The sequence below is a fragment of the Chlamydotis macqueenii genome, chromosome 5 (assembly GCF_036417535.1).
Source record: "Chlamydotis macqueenii isolate bChlMac1 chromosome 5, bChlMac1.mat, whole genome shotgun sequence".
NCBI classification, from domain to species: Eukaryota; Metazoa; Chordata; class Aves; order Otidiformes; family Otididae; genus Chlamydotis; species Chlamydotis macqueenii.
In genome coordinates this window covers 35150229-35165375 of record NC_141560.1, presented here as the reverse complement: position 1 = coordinate 35165375, position 15147 = coordinate 35150229, and the positions used below count along the sequence as shown (strand labels likewise).

General features: G+C 46.2%; 1 protein-coding gene across 1 annotated transcript; it reads right to left on the bottom strand.

Moving 5' to 3' along the window:
• Positions 1 to 355: 355 nt before the first annotated feature.
• Positions 356 to 11001, bottom strand: GREM1 (gremlin 1, DAN family BMP antagonist). Its single transcript, XM_086748734.1, has 2 exons — positions 10838 to 11001; positions 356 to 4130 (listed from the first exon to the last, which is right to left on the bottom strand). The coding sequence occupies exon 2, from the start codon at positions 4127 to 4129 to the stop codon at positions 3575 to 3577; it is 555 nt and encodes a 184-aa protein (XP_086604860.1). The 5' UTR covers position 4130; positions 10838 to 11001; the 3' UTR covers positions 356 to 3574.
• Positions 11002 to 15147: the final 4146 nt, after the last annotated feature.

Genomic DNA, 15147 nt, shown 5'->3' with positions numbered 1-15147 from the left:
CAGGCCTGTAAGGCAGGCATGTTGACTCCAACTTTAACTTTACAACATTTCAAGGCTGATTTATATGTTGAACTGTCACTATACCTTTTACAAGTGGAAAAGTGCGAGTAAAGATTGAGATTTTCCTTCTATAAATTGTGGGAGGGTGAGGGGGAAGTGACAGATCTCATTTAAAAACCTTATTGAAGTAGCCGTGTTGAATGATGGTGCCATTGCTTGTCTCTGTGTCTCATTGTCATAATGTAAGCCCTTTTATAATTAGAAGAAACCACAGAAGTCAGAGTAAAGTACAACAGATCCAGAAAGAGCTGGAAACTTAAGGAAGAAATAAAAATAAAAAAAAAAACAATAGACGTGGGCTGGAGAAGATATTTTATTTATTTGTTACTAGTAGTTAAAATGACGTACAAAATGCTGGGAAGAAAAAACTCCAATTCTTTTCAGTTACAAAATAATTAAAACTTCATTTTAAAACAAGTTTTTCTTTGTGAGACCGAGCATGAAAATACTGCAGCCTTAGGTTATATAGTCCATTGTTTTTAGAATAAAGCAGACATTTAAATACATATTGTGGTTGATATTAAATATCTCGTATAATTGTAAGTTAGCAGAACTTTCTTACTCTCAGGCAACAACTAGCAATTCATAAAAGTTCTTTGTATAAAATTTACATTTGGAGGGGGAGGATCTGCCTCAAGGACAGTTCCATCGTGATCTATGCACAGGCTGTTTTGGAACATAAAGATTTGTAGAACTTTTATCAATTTTCCTTCAGAATGCTAGCCTAATCCTAAATAAAGGATTTGGTAATGTCTGAAGCTTTACTTAATGGCTAAGGGTTTAGGGACATAGCAGTCACTGTAAAAGACAATGGGAGTTTTGCTGTCAGCTTCACATGAAGGAAAAAAAATCATTCTTAAGGTGTACCCATTTCTTGAACAGAAACCCTAGCTAGTACAAAAGTTTCAACAATGACTGAAATTGGCCCTTTTACCTGCAAACTAACTCCAAAAAAAAAGTATTTTAAAGGAAAACAACTCCTGCCTATTATCAGTGAAAGAAGATTTGCCTTAATAATAACATTAAATATCCATATCTTTCTGTTTAACTATTCACATTCCACACAGTGGAAATCTACCTCCTGTAATTCCAGATTTTAAAATTGGATTTTAAAATCCATGAAGAAATGTATCAAACCTGCTGAGTGAGAGTACACCAGATGAAATGCAATTTTAATAATATCAATCAATGAGTTGCAATCTCTTAATCTTACAAATGCAGACCTCACAGCAGTGGATTTTACAGAAAAAAAAAAAAAAAAATTAATTTCAGAGATGCAGGATATAGCCAAAAACTGTGTGATGAATTGTGTAACAGCTGGGGCATCTAATATAATGAGGGCACGCTGGATGCCTCTGTAACATGCCACTGTATATTTTTCCCTTTAAACATGTAAGTAAGAGCAGAATTGTCTTCCTCAGCGTTCAATAGACAGAAAAGCTGTTAAGATAATCACCTTGTGCCTGAGAGAGGCATCTGGTGTGAGGAACAGCAGTTACACTGATAGTGGATCCAAGAGAGCACTGCTGCTGAATGGGGAAATTGAGTCCTGGACTACCAAAGCCCCATCACACAATTAACATGGACCTACCTCCCATTTCACTCACACCAGTGATGTCAGGGTTGCTTTCAGGTGTGGTACTGACTCTGGCATAGGATGACATCTTTCTTTCAGTGCCCCACCGGACAGGGCCGGCTGTCAGGGCCCTGCAGGCACCGGCAGGGGCAGGAGGGTCTGCAGCACCCTGTCATCTCTTCACCAGCCGCTTGGAGAGCACCCCTGCAAAGCCAGCACCCAGGACAGCATGAATCGTTTGCACACCAAGCGGTATGAGATGCAGCCAGAGAGGCAACCCCCAGCTTTCCCATCGGACCGTCAGGAAAGCAAGGGCAACATGCATGGAAGGGCTGCCTCTCAGGTCCTATGGCCCAGAGTTCACCTAACTAAAACAATGTCTTTTCCAGGACCTTCTGTGCTCTTGCCAAATCCCACAGCCCTGATCAAGTTTAAGCTCCTAATCCTGAAGGAAAGAAAAGGCAGGATAACCTCACAGGTGAGATTCATTGAATTGCTGGAAGTAGTGTGTCCCCTTTTATGTTTTTTCCCCCCAAACGAGAGGGGCAGTTAGCCTTTAATTTTCAGGAAATTCTCTTTACTTAGTCCAAATCCAGTTTAAATGCAAGTCTGTGGTAAAAGATATAAAAAGAGGATTATTGCTGGCAAAGTTCTGCATCTCTTTTTCAACAAACTGCATGCCTGTGGCAAAGCTAAAATAACAATAACAATGCAATGTTTACTAGTCATGAATGTCGTGTCTTTTGTCTCTTGTGTGGTTATTGCATTTGCAGTCACATGATGCTTGTTTTAATTTTGCTTTGCTCTTTATGTACTAAATTACTGCCATTCTGTACTTGATCTTGGTTAGCAAGATTTTTGTGCTGTGGTTGTGTATGTTTTTATGTATGTGTGTGAAAAAGAGAAGGAGAGAGTTCGGATGCGCGCAATGGAGTACGCATACTCATTGTATGTACGTATAGATACCAATGGCTAAAAGATACTGCATACACATATATATGTAGATATGAAGAATAACTGATATCAGAAATACAAAACATCAAATGGATCTAGTGGCACGAGAATGGGTTTTGATTGATTTAGAGAGCCATTAGAATTCAGAAGTATATTTATAGCCTTGTATATAGTTTATCTTTAATTTATGTAATATACGACTAGGTATATAAATTAAAGCAAAACATAAACAGAAGACAATATCTCTTCCTCTGTGTCTTCCTATTTATGTACCTTCCCTTCTTCTACTCACTTTTATACTCCCCTTGTCTACTTACTTTGGCCTTTTGCTTTCTAACTTGCTGTAGCTCTGTTTTCTACCCACCTATAGTGATTTTTCAACGCTCCCATGTCCCCCTATCATACTCCAGACATAGCTTTTGGATTACAGGTTTTTTTGAAGAAGCGTGTTACAAACTCTTGATACAGCTGCTATTTTCAGTGATGGTTTTGCTACACTTCAAACTGCTTTTTGCCTACTTTCTCTTTAAGAATAGATTCATGCTTTCAAATATATTGTCCTCTCACTTTGATGTTTCTCTTAATATGGTAAAAGCAAATAGCACGGCAGGTGAACATTAGCAAAAGCCACAGCTCCACTTTCCCAGCAAGCGGCAAAAATGTGAATATACACTAAGAAACCTAATTCATGACTGTAGGTAAATATTTTTTTTTAACACTTCATACCCCTGTTAATTTTTTTTGTCATAGTGAACATTCATAGATTTGCTTGTACACATCCATTTTCTGTCTTACACACAGACATACACATGCATGCCGTTCCGTTACATCAATTTTTCTCTTTGTTTTTTTTTGGGTTTTGCTTCTTTCAGGTAATTCACAATTTTGTCTAGCTCCGAAGGTATGCTAGTTCATGCCACTCACTCTCACGCTGGCAATGATTGCGTACAGTCAGAGTGCAATCGGTACAACATTTTTCTCAGTTTAGTCCAAGTCAATAGATATACATCGGCATTCCTTAACTCGGGTGATTCTTTTCTTCTTTCTCGGGGGCTGAAGCTCAGGGCAATTGAGTGTAACAGTCATGGTGGTGAATTTCTTGGGCTTGCAGAAGGAACAAGATTGGAAGGAGCCTTCCTCTTTGCGGACGTGCCTGGGGATGTAGAAGGAATTGCACTGGCCGTAGCAAAACCTGTTGATAATGGTACGACTGTTGCAGCCTTCTTCATGGATCGTTTGTTTGAGGGGTTGAGTTTTACACCAATCCCGCTTTAGGTATTTGCGCTCAGTGATGTGCAGTGCTTCCTGACTAGACTCCAGCACCTCTTCAGCAGGCATGGAGGTGCCTTTTCCTCGTTCTCGATGCCTAGAGCCCGACTGCTGCTGTGTCTGTATTTGCTCTGAATCATTGGGCTGATCTTTGTCAGGAGGAGGGATAGCACCTTGAGATCCACGATTCCTCTTTCTCCCTTCTGCTGCTGGTAGCAGAAATCCTATCAGAAGAAATGCAGCGCCAACAGCATATAGTGTGCGGACCATCCTGTATGGAGGAAGTTGAGGGAATAAAACACAGTTGTTCAGATATCAACAGAAGTCAGGTATGCAGTAAATATTCAATTCCATAAAAGAAATGTGTGTGTGTACGCACGCACTTATAAAAGATAAGCATTTAGCTTTTACCAGATGGAAAGCTGTTTCCAAGTTACCCAGTGATAAAAGCTTTAATGTACAGTGAGTTAAAGTCAGAGGCTAAAGTGAGTCCAAACAGAATTTCATTTTGTGTAGCATGCATTTTTCCCAGCTCTTTTCTCCATGTATATTACCCTTGTTAAGAGTTCTCATTCCCTTCTTACAGCTCATTGACATTAGGAAGGTTGCTCCTGACTTACACTGGTGGAAGAACGCATTTTATGCCACACAAGGATTTATATGACATAGCTATTTACAATACCAGTGGACTAAACTCTGACTCAGGAGATCCATGTGTTCCTTAGTCAGACACAGAATCTTTGTATAGCTTCTTGCATAATATACATCCAGAATATAATGTACATGCTATATCCACCTGCTGCCTGAATTACAGCCTCTCAGGCTCTGTCACACTGCCCCTCTGAATGGGTCCAATGCGTCTGAGTGTAATGATGCTTAAGAGATGTGCAGCAAGACAGGCACTGACATAAAATAATATTTAGGTATAGGTTAAAAAAGATGCATCTGTAATTTCAAATAACACCTTCTCGCACATTACTCTGCATCCTTGACAGAAGACATACAGATGCAGTCGCAGTGTTAAGAATTTTCCAGATCTCCGAATTGTATGCATTATATACAGCATGATATTGAAAGGACATATGAGGACAGCAGAGCTTCGTATACAACATTAAGTATCATGTAGCTTGTGCACACAGAAAAAACACTCCAAGAAGCACAGTAAGTGGAAACTATCAAGTTCTTCAGAACTGCACCCCTGCTCCAAAGCTAATGAATAGCATAGGAACAGCCTTTCTTGCCTCCCTTATTCCACCATTTCTGCTGCTTCCCAAAGTTCTGAGCTCTTTTGGCTGCTCAGTCAACTCAAGACACCAACCAGCCAGGAAGAAACTCATTAGCTGTCACTCTTTTCCCCCTTCCAGAAGTACTGTGGTCTCCATGTTGTTCTGGAAAGCAAAGGATGTGGCAGCAAGACACACAGATCAGGGAATGAGTCTCTCAGAGAACCTTCCCCATGGGGAGCTTGGAAGAAACCACCGGAAATGAGAGACTGCTTGCAAAAACCCCTATAAACCAGGGGAACTCCAAAGTGGCACATGCATTAAAAAGGGGAAGAATTGTGGAGAAAACCTGAGGATGCTGGTGTCTTCTAGCTGCTTGGAGTGCTGCGGGTTTATCCCTTATTTGACTTGTTTTATCAGCAAGGGACAAAATAGTGTTTGAACTAAAAAGTCTTGCTCATGTTACTACCCAAGAAATATAAGTGAAACTAAGGGCACCGTCCTGGATGGCTGTATCCGTTCTGCCTGAGACCACACAACTAGGCAGGAAAGCAGCCAAATGCCAACGCTGTAAGGGCCACCTAGAGACTCAGTAGAGGCTCTGGGTAAGTACCATTTGCTATAAAAGATAACTGTTAATTTCTCAGTTACGAGGTCTCTCCAGTCACACAGAGAAAATAAATGTTATATTATACTGTTCAAAACTCTTTCTCACTGAATGGACTGAGAAAGGAATTACTGGAGTGGAAAAGTATCATAGCGGGGTTCCATTGTATTCAAGGATTTGCTTCTGGATCTAATATTTTAAGTGTATGTCTACAGATTGTTAGAGCACCTAGAGTTTATGATACATATGATAAATATATGCATTTGTTTTATTCCTTTATGTTTAGGTACCAGTATGTCCTATGTTTGGAAGAAGCTTCAGACTTCAAGTGAGCGATGTGAGAATGACACTATTGCCAACTCCAGCAGACAACTTGGAAGGGCTGCTTTTAATATCTAAACAAAATATGGTAGAGGACATGCAATTTTAATAACCTTAAGGCTCTGACATAGAACACAGAAAAGAGTTAGGAATTCCAATTGAAGACTAATGCAGCATCATTTCAAGTGTCAGCTTGGACTTCACATTTGCTGGGTTTTCCCCGTTTCTATTACAACCTGAATGTTATTAAACATATTTCTTTTCAAATTGAATTTTGTCTTTAAGATTTTTTTTTTAAATGTTATAAACCACTGCTTATTTCCTCAAGAGACCAGAATGAATTCTTCCAAAACTATTCCTATTTCTCCAGTGACTGTATACTCATGCTGTATTTAGACAGTATTTTAATACGCACATTACTTACTCAACATGGTGCCAGAGCCTTAAAAAAAAAAAAAAAAAAAGTCATTGCATGCAATTGAAAATAAATTGCTAGTTTATAAGCAGTGCCAGGAAACTTCAGGTGTTTTTTTAGTGTTTCATAACTGAGCTGAAGTTTCACCAACATGCATATTCCTGGACTACTTTTATTTCTGAAACTGATGACCTCCACATTGCTTCACCTTTTTTTTTTTCTTCATAAATGTGCATTTGATGACACAGTAAGGTCTAGTCACGTAAAAATGAGGTGTACTTTGGGATGGGAATTTGGGGGAAATTTGACAGGAATGTTTTCTATAGTAAGATCTATATCCCAGATTCATGCATCTTTATTAAGCCTGTGCTTAACCTTAAGGAAATGCAAGCATGCCTTTCAATACAGTCCTAAACTGGGGGAGGAAAGGTAATTTTTCACTGAGTTGGTTTACAGCCTTAAAGGCAGAAGCTATATTACATGCTCATAAAATAAATCGTGATCCAAATGAAAATTAGCAACTCGGCAAAAACATTTGTTATAGTCACTTCCAAAACACACATCTAACAGTAAAAGTAATCCAATCGTTTAGGGCTAAATACAGTTTAAAGACAAACCCACAGAAGAGGCTGTGTGAACTTCATGATCCCCACAGCAGCTCAAGCAGGACGTTCTTTAAATAGTACCTTCTTAAACATTTATTTAAAAATTAAGATTATTATTTTTTTTAAATGCAAAATACAAAGGCAAATGAGATGGTATGCCTCAGTAAGGAAAACAGCCAAAATGCAACGCAGGCCCTCCACAGCACCTCTGGTCCCAAGGCAATGCATCTGTTTATGAGAGAAGATGACACCTCTGCTTGCATTAGGAACTAGAGTGGTCCATCCATCTATTAATTAGTGTTTGTGAATGTTTCCGTAACAGTTTTAAAAATTATTACTGGGGGGAAAAAAAAAGAATATGGAAGAGTACAAGTAGCTAAATCGCTGTTAAGCATACCCAAAGTTTTAGCAAAAAGAAATCTCTCCTGAATGAAATGTTTTTTTTTTTTCCTTGTCACAGCCAAAACTCTGCAGAAGCACTAACTCTGGAGATCGGGTAGGAGCTGTGAGGAATCAGGCCGTAAAATCTTATAGTCCAAATTTCTGCAAAATTTTCAGTACTTGATACTGGCTGTTATAGAAGTATTGGCATAACCAGAAATCCTTTTGAGAATCCTTTGAACAAAGATATGACTAGAACCAAAATGCCCCACTTATTTTGTTCAGATATGAAGAGATCTGATGTAATTAATATTTATTTTTTAAAAGTAACAAAATACTTCAAAAATCTATTATTTCCATACTGCCCTGCTAAACGGAGTTCTACTTTTCATCATCTGTCAACTCTTAGTCCTAAAGGCAAGAGAAATTTTATTGCTGACTTCAAATAGGAGCAGAATCAAGCCCTAACATTCATATCACCTCATATGTGGTTTATCTAGAGCCTGGGATCTCATAATCTAAAACAGATTAGGAATTTTGTGGATTAATATTTGCAACTGCTCACAGAGAAGTGTAAACACTTTCAAGTTTATTATTTCATACAACTGAGCTGTAAATTTTTTGTTTATACATTTTCTGCTATAAATTAAGGATCTCCACGTGTCAGTTCATAAACAGCATTTCCCTGTGAGTTCTTAAACAGAGTCAGAAAGTTATTACTGAAAATTTTAGCACAAAGCAACTTGTTTAGAAGAACTGGATGGAATCCTGGTCCTGTTGAAATATACAGAAAATTCTCAGAGTCCTCAGCAGGCCCATAATTTCATCTGCGAACCATATTTACTAGGAAAATATTATGATGAGCCATGGACTCATGTGCTTCACAGAAAACATTAAAAATAATCTGATGAAGACCTAAAAAAAAAAAAAATAAATGTATTTGGTGGGCTTCAAATACCAGCCAAAGAAAGAGGCAAAACACAACCCTTTGACTACTGAGAAAATTGAAGTGGTTTATGTCCCAAAGGATCGGAATAATTTCATGTCTGGCTTATTATATATGAATTGCAGAAATAGTCTTATGTAATGTTTTCATAGTTCATAGATCTGTATTTTTCAATATACAAAAAGGAATGGCAATGGCAGTTCCCAGAGAACCATAATTTTTTTTTCAGAGCTCAAGACAGCAACATCTCTGGTAAAATTTGGATACATCTACATCTCAGATAATTTCATCTTGCGAATCATGGAGATGGCTTTTTTGAAACATATAATGAGTGTAGGCAGCAACACAAAAAAAAAAGGAAAAAAAAAACTTTTGAAACTTTGAGAATTCCCCCTTTAAGAAAGCATTGCTCCGTAGGACATCCTACGAGTCTACAGGGCAGTTGAACATCATGGTGGGCAAGGCTGGTACCCAACCCCAATCAGACTTGCGCTGCAGACGCCCACGCAGCCTGACACCTCCGCTCGCCAGAGCAGAACTCCCTTCAGACAGATTTTCTCTCACGGAGCCCTAAACTCACCAGAACAGTTTTGCTCCTGCGTGCAGCCATGCATCCCAAAAAAAAAAGGGAAACTCTTCAGGAGAAGCTATGCCTTTCTGGGTGACATCGCCGAGAGAAAAATAAACGCTTTAGCACAGCGCGGGACTGAATCCTAAAGAGGAACAGAAAGACAGCAGCGCTGGCGCCCTTTATCACTCATGCACGGTCTCCAGCCCAGGCCGGTCGGTCACTCCCAGGCTTCTCGGGAGCCGTGGGGAGCGGGGGCAGGAGGGCAGCGGTTCTCCAGCTCACGAAGCACCCGCTGTAGCTCAGGGGCAGCCGTGGCTCGGGGGCTGCTGGCGCTGGACCCCAAGATCTCTGTGCACCCCACGAAACGGGTGACACAACCCTGCGCCGTTTCAGTAGACAGAGCCAAACACACGTTTCAGAGCCCTTCCTCTGCAGAAGAAGTGTCCCCAGCACTGGATCTCAGCCCCGATGAGCGAAACGGGGTTCACTCGCCATCGCTTCACCGAGAGGAGCCACGAGCGGGGGGCACCAGGAGCGAGGCCGCAGCTCATGGCCGGGGAGGGACGTAACGGCCCAGGAGAGCTCACCGGGGCAGGGAAGCCCGCCGGGACGCGGGTACCCGCACACCTTCCCAGCCCGCCGGGATGCGGGGACCCGCGCCGGACAAGACGGCCCCGCCCGGGATGGGACGGGACGGGACGGCCCCGCTGCACCGCCCAAGCCGCCGAGGTAGGACGGGACCGTCGCTGAGCGCAGCCCGGGTGCGCTTCAGGGATCGCGGGCGGCCGTCGAGGCGGGGCGGCCGTCGAGGCGGGGAGGCCGCCGGCTTGGCTTACTCAGCGGAGGACGAGCTCCCTGGAAGCGACTCCCGGCGGATCGCATTAAAATGAACGGGGCGAGTAAACAAGGGTCCTCCCGGAGGGAAAAGCCCAGCGTCACGTCGCGCCGCGGGCCCGGGCCGGAGAGGAGCGCGGCCAGTCCGCGCCCGCGGGGCTGCACCGAGTCGGGCCGGGCCGAGCCCGGGGGCTGTCAGCGCGGGGAAGGGGACCGGTGGCCGACGGAGGCACGGGGCCGTCGGGGCAGCAAAACGCCCCTGGCTCCGAGTCAGATGGGAGGGCAGGGAAGGGAAGGTGGAGGGGCGCCGAGCGCAGCGGCGGGGCCGCGCTCCGTCCCGCCCGACGGCGCCCGAGGACGCGCCGTTGCGGGATGCGCGCCGCGGCTCTGCCCGCCAAAGCACAGCCAGTGCGAACCCCCCCCCCGCCACGACCGTCCCCGCCGGCACACACCGAGTGCCCCGCGCGGTGCGACCCCAGCCCCGGCTCCGGGGAGCTGCTGGAGGCGTCGGCGCACCCTCCGCGGAGGAGCGCGGATTTGGAGGGCGGGCCGGGGCAAAGCCGAGCGCTGAGCGGTTTGGTGGAGGGCAGCTCGGCGGGACCGGACGGGAGGGGACGGCGCCGGCACCTGGGGATCTGCCCCCGCCCCGCTCCGCGCAGAGGCCAGGCCGGGATTTTGCCGTGTGTCGGGTGGGCGCCGAATCCAATTTGTCGGCAGTGATGCTGTAGGCGGAGATGAGAGGCAGAGCTAACGGGGCTTTTGCAATCGCTGTGCCTGTCAGGGGAGAGAGATGTAAGGGCGCCCTGAGCCCCAGCACTGCCGCGGCAATGTCGGTGTCCGTCTCGCTGCCGCTGACAGGCGGGACAGGGGTCACCCCTCTGCAAAACCGAGGCGCCCGGGAGTTTTGCTAGACACCGATGAACGACTCCTCCTCTTCCCCCTCCCCGAAGGTAGGATAGAGATATGCAGATTTTGCCTCCCACAGAGACGGGCCGAACCCTGCAGCTGCCGGACCCATTTGCGCCCCAGCTGTGAGTGCGCGCAGCGCGACGCAGCGCAGCGCGGCTCGGCTCACCTGCGCGGCGGCGGCTCCTCGGCGGGGCCCGGCTCGGCGGCGGCGGCGGCTCCTCGGCGGGGCCGGGGGCTCTGGGGGGCTCTGCCCGGCGGGTCACTCGGCGGAGCGGGTGGCGTGGGAGCCCGGAGCTGCCCGGGAGTCCATAGAGAGAGAGTGGCGGATCCTGCCTACAAATTGCAGCAGCGCCGAGCTGTCTCCCATTTAAATGTCTGCCAGCTGAGATCTGCTCTCCAAGCCCCTCCAGATCATTGGACAAGCGCCTCCAAAGCCCGTGTTATCCGCCCCCTTTAACACTTCCATAAACTTCCACCAGGGAAAGCTTTCAGTCATCCAGATAAACACTCGACTACTTTCCTCTCTTAAGAGAATCGGTGCTAAAGGTCACCACCCCAAGGAATTGTTCCTGGAATGCACAGAAAATTCACATTTTCCATCCCCACTAAAGTATGACATTTAAGAAGAGTTAAATCCCCCTTGCCTCTCCCCCCGCCCCCGCCTCCCCTGCCCTTCCGTGCGGGCTGCCCGGGGCCGCGGGCCGGGCTGCTGGGGCGCTTCCCTGGCCGAGAGCCGGCCGGGCGACCGGTCCCGCAGCGCAGCCGCCGCGGCGAGCCCGTTACCGGCCTGCCTGGGCCCGGAGGCTGGCACCCACCTTTCCGGCCCTGCCTCGTACAAATGGGCATTGCTGAAGTTTGCCCTCTGCAGATATGCTGGACTTACGCAGCTTTGGAAAAAAAAGCAAAACACCCAAACCTGGTGTGTATGTGTGTGCGGAGGGGGAGGCGGGGTGTGTTGAAGCGTGGCTCATAGCTCTTTATCAGTGAGATTTTTTATTTCTTTTTTTTTTTTTTTTTTGGGTCCCGCAAGAGGCGGGACACCTCGGGTGGCTTTTCCCCTCCCGTCACTGCCTCCCTCAGAGGGCTGCGGGCTCCTCAGGCGTCCCGGGAAGGGCAGGGCCGGCGGCGGAGCTGAGCGCGGAGGCGGCCGGAGCCGCCCGACCGTCGGGGCGGCCGCGGAGGGAAGTCACCACTCCGCGCCCGCGGCCGCCCCGCAGCCCCCCGCCTCGGAGGCCCTGGGCAAGGCAGCCGCGATGCCCAGGCCAGCCCTCACGGCATCCCAGGGGTCGGAATTCGGCAAAAACCGGCGGTGGCTGACCATCTTCGCAGCCGTAAGCGGGGCGCTCCTTTCCGCTGTGCGGCTACCCGCAACTTTTACCCTGCGTCTGCAGCCGGCATGGGGTTGGGAGCATCGAGGGTCACAGACCTGGGGGCAAGGGGATCTCGCAGCCCCGCAGTGGCAGCCCCCCCACCCCCCTGCCACCCGGCCTCCAGGCGCTGGAACCCCGGCGCTCGCCTCCCACGGGGACGTTAGCGCGGAGGGCTGCGACGCTGCCGGGGAACGGGGGCGTCCGGAGCAGCCTCTGAAGAACGGGCTGAGCTTTGGGCTGGCTGATTAAACTGAGACGGCTGTCAGCTGCCGCTTCCAGCGGTGGGCATCACCCAGCGACAAGGGAAGCCAAGGGAAGCGCCCTGCGAGGGCGCCGGGCCGTGCTGCACGCACCGCTCTCTTTTCTCTTGACTGTCCCGCACGAATTTACTGCCTGCGAACCAGACCAGCTCCGCACCTCGGTGACCCAGCCCTGGTAGTCAGCACCCACCCTGAGCCTCGGAGGGGCCCGTATCTCACCTGACGAACAGAGATTTTTATTGTCCCTGGCTTCGCGGATGGGGAAGACGAATTGAAATGAAAGGATCTGCCGCGTTAGGGATGCCAGGGCTGGGCAAGAGGCCAGGTTTCTGACCTTTCGCAGCTCTTCGCAGCAGCTGGCTCTTTGCTAAGGCCAAATCGTGGCTCCACTCCACGCCAGTTACCTAGGTGAGTGCTCAGCAAGGTAGTAAATTAGACCCGTTGCTGTATTTCATGCACACATTTAGCAATAACTTGTCATAAAAATAATCTCTTCAATTCCTTGACCAGCATCATCCTTGACCGGAACAACGGCTCCAGCAACCGTAGTGCAGTGGTAGGTGGCAGCATGAGAGAGAAAATGCGTTGGTGTGCAGGGGCCACTGAAATTGAAATACAATGAAGGGGGAAGGATTATTGGCAAAGAATCACAGCAAATGACATCTAGATGGATGGAAGGAATGGCCTGGGGAATTTTTAGGATTTTTTGTTGTTGTTGTTTTACTCAAAAACCTGCTATTAAAATTAATAGATGTTTTTAATTAACTGGGGTCCTTCCTTTGTGAATCCAGAGAAAAAGTCACAATTCCCCACCTCTCAGTGTGCTGACAGAATTTATGCTCCTTTTCTTTTTCTTCTGTTAAGTAGTTGTACTGATGTGTGGGCAAGGGGTCTATTCACTTCTCTTCTGCTCTCTGTAGCTCTGATTACTTGCCCTAAAGCCGGGCTGGTGAGCGGGAGGGCTGCCCCTTTCCCAGGGTCATGGTCCAAGCATTTGATGCTGGAGGAAGTGTTTTCTGTGGTTGCTCTGATCTCCTGTTGGTGCCTGATGATGGCACTGGCACTGCATGCGCTGCCAGGCATTGCTGCTGGCCTGCAGGCAAGCTGACTCTCTGCTGTATTTTTCTGAGATGTAGTTTACATGCCACTCTGGCATTGACTTTCCTGAAAGATTATACTTCTGGGCATCTGTTTTGCAGGGTAGTCCTCTCCATTCAGTGCTTCACTGCACTCAAGCATCTAGCCAAAGTGGTTGATCTGGAGTGGATCTTCCTCTGACAAGCTAAGAAACCCTTTGGGATGCATCTCCTGGTGTGGAAGATGTGTCCTCTCCTCAATACTTCTCTCCATTTCTTGTGGTTGAATGTTCTGCACCATATTTTCCCATCTGTTTTCTTTCACTCAGATTAATCCACGGAGTGTTTCAAGTAGGCACTAGCATCTTGGGTCCATCAAGACAATTTTTTCAGATTTCTCTGATAATTGCAAAGTACAATTATTCCTGCAAGAGTCTGCCTGCTCATTCAGAAAAATGAACCAGTTGAGTACCAACAAGGTAAATAACTGTAGCTGTATCTACTTCCTTGAACTGAATTAGGGTAGAAATTAAAACCAATTTTTTTTAAAAAAAAAAAAAAGAGACTTGGCACAAAGGAAAAAGCATTTATGTCTATTTTTATTTCTTTGTGGTTGAGGGAGGTGGCAGAAAGATGTCTTTTTCCTCATTGTTCTTTTAACATCAGGTATTCAGATAATTTCCAGCTTGGAAGTTTGTATTCTTTTTCTATTCTTTGACAGAACATTCCTCGAGATTACTCCAGAGGCTCAGCTGTACTGGTCAAATCCCAACCAAAGACGAGATTCTGGTGTCTTCTGGCTTAAAAAGCAAATAGCTCCCCTTCCTCCCACCTTACCCACACTTGGAATTCTGTTCATGCTCACCAGTGCTGCCAATTGGAGCCGGAGTACTGCTGGGGAAAATTTATATAATTATTTAGTATAAAAGAGGCCTGTGGGAATATGCATATTTTTGTGCCATAGGTTTGAGATGACAAATTTCAATGTCATGGAGTAGTAACGGCGTGTACTATGAACCTGGCTGGGTTCAACTACCCACTCGCTATTGTTCTGTTGGGCTTGCTTTTTTTTTTTTTTAAATTTCCTCTCCCATTTCTTGCTGGTATTCGCTGTGTGAGTTGTTCTTTGTTTTAGTGGAACAGTAAGAATTGTTCTAAGCTTAAAAGAAGTGCTGTACTTAATTCTTGCAGAGAAAAAATGTTATTGAGCTGAGCTCCTGTCTGCTACTGCTAACTTCGAGCGCTACTCAGTATATCCTCACTGCCAGGGCAGTTGGCGCCTGATTAAAAGCCTTTGCAGAGAAACCAAAGACTGAGAGGGGCCAGATCCTCTTCTTGAGTAAATTGGAATAGCTTATAATAACTTCAGGGAGATGTAACTCATTTATGCCAGCTAAGAATCTGGCCCTAATATACCTAGAAATCCAACGTCTCTCACTCCTAGGCATGTTCCTCCAGGTCAGAAGTAAGGCGAGCTGTCCGGGAAAGACAGGGCACACCCCAACTGCTTTACTTGGTATTTAGAACTGTTCTTCTAAGGAGAGAGAGGAGCTTGGTTTACAGGGCTATGAATCTGGCACTAATTTACAGATGAAAAACTCAAAGGGTACATAAAACTCAGCCATTGGTGACAAGATTGCTAATGTTTTCAGTGCTTTTCTTATAGCAGTGACTTGAGATACTTCCTTTCTGTTGGTAATGTTCAAGAAGAGTAATGCCAAACCACTCTGTTCATGTATTTTGAAGCAGAAAATACGAATGTAGGCATCT